Source organism: Oncorhynchus gorbuscha, linkage group LG19 (assembly GCF_021184085.1).
Source record: "Oncorhynchus gorbuscha isolate QuinsamMale2020 ecotype Even-year linkage group LG19, OgorEven_v1.0, whole genome shotgun sequence".
Classification (NCBI taxonomy): domain Eukaryota; kingdom Metazoa; phylum Chordata; class Actinopteri; order Salmoniformes; family Salmonidae; genus Oncorhynchus; species Oncorhynchus gorbuscha.
Window position 1 is genome coordinate 9,029,024 of NC_060191.1, and position 9,463 is coordinate 9,038,486.

Genomic DNA, 9,463 nt, shown 5'->3' on the forward strand with positions numbered 1-9,463 from the left:
GTGTGACTAACATACGTACAAAGGGAGACATGTACAAAGGGAGACATATCCATAGTCCCCCCCCCCCTCCTCCAATTGAGAGGTGGGTAGATGAAGCTCAATATGGCGACATGAGTATCGGTGAGTGGGTGTGCCGAAAGGAAAGTAGTGGGCGTGTGGAAAGGAGTGGGTGTGTCAAAAGGAATGTAGTGGGCGTGTGGAAAGGAGTGGGTGTGTCGAAAACGCTCTGCTATACTGCCCTACCAAGCAAAAAGGCAGTAACTGCTCATAGCGTGGAACTGAGAGAAAAGGCTTTTCTTTACCTTGGTTTCACAGTAACTTTATACAGTTACTGCTAACATGACCCCCATTTTCTCCAAAACACAATAGAGGCAGGATACTTGTCCACATGATTAAGCATGTTCTTAACATAGCAAAACTGATATTTTTCAACCAAATGAGAAGTTACTGCCTTTTTGCTTGGTAGGGCAGTAAAGGTTAGAAGTTTTGATTGAGCGGTGTATATTCCCTTACGTTTCTTACCACACAACTACTGTACATTGATTGAGCTACCATACCGTGAGTACTTCTGTTTTGAAGACAGAGGATTAGTATGAGTCTAATTTCGCTGTTTTACACAAATTGTACAGTTTCAGTTCTAAAACTGACAATTGTCTATTTTTGATTAAAAAGCACTGATGACGGGTGTACCGTTTCTTCATGCGTTGTATGCGTGTGCTTACTGTGACTGTCACCCTGATACTAGGAAGCTACTTCCCACGCCCTTGCAAGACAGTCGTGCTTATCAAGGGCGGCAGGGTAGCCTAGTGGTTAGAGCGTTGGACTAGTAACCGGAAGGTTGCAAGTTTGAATCCCCGAGCTGACAAGGTACAAATCTGTCGTTCTGCGCCTGAACAGGCAGTTAACCCACTGTTCCTAGGCCATCATTGAAATTAAGAATGTGTTCTTATTGCCTAGTAAAATAAAATAAAAATCAAACAGGAGCGAAAGGCACTGTCGCTGCCATTCATGCCCTCCCCATTGAGTATACTGTATGTGCATGCCTCATGGTGACATCTAGATGGTTATCAATATTAGTTATTTATTATGGGGGGCACGTTAGCTACCCATGGCGACAGGACCATGATGTCCATTAGGATGCTTCCTGAGTATCACGGTCAGGTATCAGGTCGGCAATGATGTACATACAACACAGGTGCACTGGTCTCCGGCTAATCGACTCGTCCTGTAGCCCAATCAGCAACGAAAAACGGTCTTGAGTTGCAACATACAGTATCTTCCCAATTAGCTGATTCACTTTCCATACACCCACACTCCGGTCGCCATTTTAACAACAGCTACCCAACATTTAATCGTGAGGGACAATTAGATGGCTCTGGCCTACGGGGAAGTTCCAAAAACATTGAGGAGGTGATCACGCTAGTCCAGGGGCCTAATCATTAGACACACGTTTCATTTAGCTACTAAAACGAGACTGGACAAATTGAGTTTAGGTACCCGTTTCGTTCGCTTCCACTTAAGGAACGTTTTGCGTAATGAAAATATGTCCCAGTATTATTTGTCAAAATATGACAGCCTATTTGATTTCACTTAACATTTTAGAAACAGTAAGATCAAAGAGTATACGTTTAACTATAACGGTACTAATGTAATTCCGACGATCAACTATTTACCCGTGCTAGCTAGCAACCTAAACAACGTTACTGACTACACGCACAGCTTCCTAGTCACCACTAGTTAAGTTAGCTAATTTTCTAGCTAAAAATGTGAACAAGATAAAATGGCTCAAATTGATTTATCTTGAAAATGGCTACCGAACAAAAACCTTAGCTAGGATATGATCATGTTAGAGTAGTTAGCTAACGCTAATTAGCAAACTTGGATTTGAGCATGTTGTAGCATTAGTTAACGTTAGCTGTGTTTAGATAATTGTGAAAGGATGGGGTCCCTTACCATCGGTACTGTCATCTTTGGCAGACTTGTTGGCGCTGTTTTCGGTCTTCTTGGTTAAATTTTCACTGACATCTTCCGACTCCTGTTCATCTCCTCCCTCGTCTTTGATCGTTACAGCGGAGACATCCTCCATAGCTAACACTCAGCGTGGTGCTTGATTTGCTGTTATTAGGCCACTGCAACTTGGATCTTCGTTGTTAGTGTTTACTGCTTCTATTACATAAATTTCCCTGAGTTTTCTCAGGGGGGGGTCTCATCTAATGCATGCAAAAATAAAACTCCTTTTACGGTGTAAACAATAACATAGGAGGCCTAGAATGTTGTTCGGAGCGCCTCTTAATCTTCTCCTCCGCACTGTTGTGGCAGTGGTTCCGTCCTAGGAAATTACGACAAATGACAACTTCCTAGCCACAGATCTGTCGCGAGAAGATCAGCGTACCATGCCGCGTTCAAAACAACTGGGAACTCGGAAGTGGACATTTCTAATTTTCATCTTCAGTGCGTTCAATAACACAAATGGGAACTCTGAAAAAAACAATCGTTTTGAACGGTCATCCAACTTGGAACTACAAATCGGGAACTCGGGCCTCTTTCTATTTTTTAATTTGATTTTTTATTAACAAATCAATACAGAGAGTACATGAGGGAACACAGGTATATATAGATTATATACCATGGACAATTGAGCTAGGGGGTACAATATCACATTATACAAAGACCTTAAGGGACATACATACACTTATAATTCGAACAGCTTTTTTGTTAGTAGAGTATTTAATTGTCTTAAAATACAGTTCACCTTCTTTTTGTAGGGTAAGAAAATGTGTTTTTTTTGTTTGTACATTTACATTTGTGAATATGAAATTTGGCCAAAAGAATAATGAAATTAATTACGTAAAAAATGTTTCAGCTTATTCCTATGGTTGGTAAAGAATCCAAGCAGGTACATCTCTCCACAATAGTGTAAGATCTTCATAAAAGTGTTCAATTATAAATCTACTGATGTCTTGCCACAGTTTTCTTACATGAATACAATGCCAAAAAAGATACAAAACTGTTACTGGGTGGTCATTACAAAAGGAGCATTTTGAGTTGTCGTTTTCTTTAAACATCTTCATATAGTGGTTGGCAGGATAATATTTATGAATAATTTAAAAGGAAACTTACTTAATTTTGTTGTGTGTGGCATACATTTACATTTAAGTCATTTAGCAGACGCTCTTATCCAGAGCGACTTACAAATTGGTGCATTCACCTTATGACATCCAGTGGAACAGTCACTTTACAATAGTGCATCTAAATCTTAAAGGGGGGGGGGGAATACTTATCCTATCCTAGGTATTCCTTAAAGAGGTGGGGTTTCAGGTGTCTCCGGAAGGTGATGATTGACTCCGCTGTTCTGGTGTCGTGAGGGAGTTTGTTCCACCATTGGGGGTCAGAGCAGCGAACAGTTTTGACTGGGCTGAGCGGGAGCTGTACTTCCTCAGTGGTAGGGAGGCGAGCAGGCCAGAGGTGGATGAACGCAGTGCCCTTGTGGCAACATCCAAACTTTTTCCAACAGATATTATCAATAAATCCATTCCAATAAGGCATGACATAAGGTTCGTATCGCTCTGTCGTTGAATGGACCAAAAGAGAAACAAATCTTTCCTACTGATGAGTCAACAGGGTTAATAGAAGGTAGGTTCTGAGGGTCAGGTCTTGACACGTTCCTGAATAACCAAGCAACACCCGAGGGAATGGCGTCTAAAACAATTGCAAAATCTTTAGGTGTTATAGGGACCTTGTAAAGTGATAAGATATCCCGATGATTCCATATATAATATCTGCGTAGAGAAAATTTGTGTTTATAAATTAAGGACAATGACAAGAAAACCTGCAGATGAAAATCAGAAAGTTTCACTGGAACTTTGTCAATATTATAATTGCAAAACAAAATTAAGTTAAGGCCACCAAAAGTAGAGAAGACATGATGAGGAATAAAATTCCAGATAGAAGTGGGTCTTCTTAGGAATTGTTTAATCCAATTGATCTTAAAAGTATTATTTAAGGTAGTAAAGTCCAGAAAATTCAGCCCACCATTCTCATAAGTGTTCATTTCAACAGTTTTCCTCATGTAATGGTTACTGTTCCTCCACAGAAAGTTGAAAAGCATCTGGTCTATCTCCTTGCTGATTTTACTGTCAAGATATAAAGATAGAGCACCATATGTTAGTCTAGAGATACCTTCAGCCTTGGTTATTAGGACTCTACCTTTTAAAGATAAGTCCCTCTGTAGCCATTGATTTAGCTTATTGTGGGGGTTTTTAATAAGAGGGTTAACATTTAGTAAGCCTCTAGACTTCTGATCCTTTGTAATGGTTATGCCTAAATATGTAAGTTCTTCTTTTACTGGAATACCATAATATGAAGGTGCCACACAATCTTTGACAGCTATGAGTTCACATTTATTAATGTTAAGATATAGACCAGACGCTTTGGAAAAGGATTGTATCACATTGATCAATATGGGAATTTTGATAGCGTCTTTCAGAAAAAGTGAGGTATCGTCAGCCAGCTGGCTTATAATAATTTCTTTACCAGCTATGGAAATACCTTGTACAGGACTATTATTTAAAGAATTTGTAAGAAGTTGGGTGATTAATAAAAACAGGTGCGGAGAGATAGGACAACCTTGCCTAATTCCTCTCTTTAACTCAAATCTAGGTGAGGTGCCATATTTCAATTTGATAGAGCTGTTACCATTTGCATAGAGTCTTAATAGCCTTACAGAAAAAATCCCCAAAGCCAAGTCTCTCAAGGGAGTGGAAGAGGAACTGATGCTCTACTGTGTCAAATGCTTTAGAAAAATCTAAAAATAATATGAAGCTATCCTCGGTTATTAGGTCTGAGTAGTCAAGTATGTCTAATACTAGTCTGATATTGTTAGAAATATGTCTGTTCCTCATAAAGCCAGACTGTGTTTCATCAATGATTGCATCCAGGACGTCTTTAATTATTTTTTCTTATAGTCATTATTAAGAAGACAAGTTGGACGCCAGTTATCGATGAGCACCACTTCTTTTTTTAGACTTAGGTATCAGTGTTATTAACCCCTGACTCATTGTAGGAGGGAGAACATTGTTTTTCATACTCTCTAAAAAAGACTTCAAATAGGAAGGGAGCTTCTTGTTCAGAAAATAATTTGTCAAATTCTGATGTAATTCCTTCAACACCTGGTGATTTATTGTTCCTAGATGTTTGATAGACTCTATAATCTCTTCCACTTTGATGGGTTCATCACACTGTTTAGATTCTATATCACTGATAGTGAACATTATTCAGTGAGTTAAAAAACATATCTGTGGATTCCTGACAGTACGTAGAGCTATAACATTTTCTGTACAAATTGCTACAGTATTTGGAGATTACTTTTTGGTCATCTGTAATAACACCATCAATGTTCAACTTATGGATAGTATTATTTTTAGAGTGAAATTTCTCAAGTCTAAAGAAATAGGATGAATTCTGTTCTCTCTCCTCAATCAATTATTTTCCTAGATCTAATAAAGGCTCCTTTTGCTTTTAATCTATACATATTATCCAGTTTATTTTGGAACTCAATCAGTTCCATCTTCTCCTCCCCCGAGAGGCCGACTGGGGAAGTTATCTTAATGATCACAATTTCCTCCTCAGCTCTTCTGGTCTTAGCAAGATTACTACCATATTTTCTAAGGTATTTGGACACCTCCAGTTTAAAGAGCTCCCAGTTCTTGCAATAAGATTTTTCTTCACAAGCCCTTTCCCAAAAGTGTGAGAGCAGATCTTTAACCTCAAATGTAACTATACCATGATTTAAGATTGAATTATTTACCTTCCAGTAGGATGCTCTACCAGAGTTAGTATCAGGTAAATATTTTGAAATCAATGTAAATTGCCCTATGGTCTGTGAGGGGAGTAGTACAAATATTTGTAGTAACACACTCACTATCAATACATTTGGATTTAAGCCAAAAATCTATTCTGGATTGTCTGGAACCCGTTTTGTTACTCCAAGTGAATGATCTGTCGGCCGGAAACCTCTCTCTCCATATATCAGTAAGATCAAACTTTTTCATAAAAAGTATTAAACCCAAATTCTGATTGGTTGGCCTACCTGGGGGCCATCTATCAGTTGAATTATCTATAGTAATGTTAAATTCCCCTCCTATCAATAATAACGAATTGGGAAATGTAGATAACCAATGAAGTATATGTTTCTCTATAGATTCAAGCAACTCATCATTCTCATGTTTGGTGTTATACCCGTAGAAGTTTACAGTAATGAGCGTAATGGCATTGTAACTGATCACAAGACAAATAAAGTGACCAAAGGGGTCACATTCCGAGTGTAGAATATTACCTCCAAAAGGAATTTTTCATTGTAGTGACACCAGCGGAGCGTTCAGATCCATGGGAAAGCCAAATATCATTGCCCCACTGTGACCTCCAGAAGTTGGCATCAGCCGAAATTGAGTGAGAGTCCTGAAAATAGCAAAAATCTGTTCGAAATAGTTTAGCAAATAAAAATAAGGCCTTGCGCTTCACATTGTTTGGTAACCCCCTAGCATTAAGAGAAACGATAGACAAAGACAAAACAACAAAGATTATATAAAAGTATAAACTGTAGTAGGATGAGTCAAAGACGTAGGAGCAGTGAACGTAAACGATAAGGAACCGAGCACCATTTACGTAAATTTAAAGTGAAAATAGCTTATTCCATAAACATTGAGCTAGACGTTATCCGTCTTTGAAATTACTCAACTGAACATTATGTTCAAGACCAAACCAAGGGTTCTTGTAGTAAGAGAGAATAAAAACCCTCTTTAGTGTAATCAGGAAGTATTCTGAGACATAAAATACAAATTAATAATTTAAATAAAAGAGTATCTACTATTTTAAGTGCATATGAAAACTGATCATAAAAAATTGAGTAAAACATGTTTTACATATAAACGTTCCGAAGACCTTTGTCACTTGGAAATGAGTATTAATTAATCAAATCAAATCAAATTTTATTTGTCACATACACATGGTTAGCAGATGTTAATGCGAGTGTAGCGAAATGCTTGTGCTTCTAGTTCCGACAATGCAGTGATAACCAACAAGTAATCTAACTAACAATTCCAAAACTACTGTCTTATACACAGTGTAATGGGATAAAGAATATGTACATAAGGATATATGAATGAGTGATGGTACAGAGCAGCCTACAGTAGATGGTATCGAGTACAGTATATACATATGAGATGAGTATGTAGACAAAGTAAACAAAGTGGCATAGTTAAAGTGGTTAGTGATACATGTATTTCATAAGGATGCAGTCGATGATGTAGAGTACAGTATATATGTATGCATATGAGATGAATAATATAGGGTAAGTAACATTATATAAGGTAGCATTGTTTAAAGTGGCTAGTGATAATTACTAAATAGAACAATAACTGTGTAAAGTCAGAGCAGACCTGTATGCCCTTTAAAACACTATCTTAGTTACTGTATACATACAAAATAAATACAACTTTCAGTCTTCTTCGTAAGTTACTAAACAAAATAGGACTTCTGGTCATACAAGAACAAACTGAGGTACTTGAGTGTTCTGAAAAATAGTCACCTGAAGCTTGTTAGGTAAACAGCATAAGGAAAATGAGAATGCCATGGCTGAAACCATCAATCTGTTCCTTCTGGTGAGATTTTAGGGAGGGATATGGATTTCTGAACCGTTGATGAAGCCTCGTCCTCCGACGAAGTAAGCAGCCTTTCCATCATTTCGTGCTATCTTGACCGTTGGACACAACCTGTTCCTTCTCTCTATGTCCTCCGGGCTGAGATGCTCGGCGAAACACATACCATGGCTCTGAAGGAAGGCGTTCTTCCTAGCAGCTTTCCAGACAGCATCTCTGTAGAATCTGGCAGTGAAGCGGATGATGATACCCCTTGGTCTTGAATCGTCTTGCTGTTGTTCCTTGCCTCTTTCTAGAGCTCCGACTTTACGACTTGACTGACGTCATGATTTGACCTCATTTTTTCCAAGTTCCCATTCGTCTTGAATTCCAAGCACTAATAGACCCAACCATTAGTTCTCAACATGCAATGTAACGGATATAGAAACATTGATTTGGTAGACTGTTTTTATTACAGCAGGACTATTATGTCATTGTGTTTTATTGAATACAGACGACAATAGGGCATTCTTTCCCAATGTATTTTTATTACCAGGTATTTACATATTTAAAACTACTGCTAATGCACAGATGTAGTAAAACATCAAATATGTTACATTATGTTTTGCCAGAAGATAACGACCCTACCATTACATTGATTTACACTGAGCTGTACTGGTGTCTGAACGAAAACATGGTTACATTGAGACACCGTGGAGCCGGCACAAGATATGTACAATCTGGATAAAGGTAACACTTGGCATTCAGTGGCGTATCCCATCCTTGGATTGAGGTACGTTTTCCGACCCGTATCTCGTGTCTGCTCCACAGTAAATTAATGTAACCATGATTGCTTTCTGACCACCGTGCAGCTCAGTGTAAACAAGCGTATCTTCTGGCAACATTGTCATGTTGTTGATGCAATATCACAAACCCAACAGGTAAAGTTAGTTATTAACTTTAATGCAATAAATTAATTTGTATACTAATCCATGCCACACTGTTTGCATAAAATGTGTGCTCCTCCCAATAACCCTAATTTCATAACTCTAGCGCCAAAACTAGATACATGTTCACCCAAATGAAGACAGAATAAGAAATTACTCATACAAATGACTCATTATTCAGAGACCTGACAATTTGAATAACACCCACTACAACATTAAGAGACAGCAGAAAGAACATGCAGAGTGTTTTGAAACAATAAAGGCACAAATATACAGTGCAACACAGGTGAAAACCACCTGTTTGAGGAATAAACTTGAAAATGGTGTAACAAAGACAGCAGTGTACACAGAAAGAAAAACTAACAAAAATCCATAAGTTGACATACACACTCTGTGGCCAGTTTAAGGTTCACCCATCTAGTACCACTGACTGGGGCGAAAAACAAAAACATTCTCTGTAAACCCAAGACACTGTCTTGTGTGTGAAAAACGCAGGAGGTCTGAGATACTGTAACCGGCACACCTGGCACCAACGATCATAATACGCTCAACGTTGCTTAGGTCTTGTTTCGCCCATTCCAACATTCAATCGAATAGTAACTGAATGCTTCGGTGCCTCGCTTTATATAGCGAGCCAAGGCCACGTGGCTCACTGTCTATAGGAGCGAAATATTTTTGTGAACAGGGTGGTGTACCTAATAAACTGGCCACGGAGTGTAAATCCTTGGTATGTTTACAACACAGTAAATATGATGGTACTGGCCAAGAAATCCATTACACAGTCATATTTCTAAGTTCTTTGCAGTTCAAGGCAAAGCTGTGAACACAAAAAACTGACAACCGTGATTGATCAAGTTAACAAACTGTACACTTTTTGAGATT

General features: G+C 38.4%; 1 protein-coding gene across 2 annotated transcripts in view; it reads right to left on the reverse strand.

Annotated features, from left to right (window-relative positions):
• si:ch211-261d7.6 (zinc finger protein 91) overlaps window positions 1–2,401 on the reverse strand; it is a 17,940-nt gene extending 15,539 nt beyond the window's left edge. The window contains exon 1 of one of the 2 annotated variants that reach the window (XM_046314492.1): window positions 1,954–2,401. In XM_046314492.1, the coding sequence (XP_046170448.1) occupies window positions 1,954–2,086 (133 nt within the window). In that variant the 5' untranslated portion in view covers window positions 2,087–2,401. The remainder of the gene's footprint in view (window positions 1–1,953) is intronic. The other variant, XM_046314491.1, reaches the window with a different exon arrangement.
• Window positions 2,402–9,463: the final 7,062 nt, after the last annotated feature.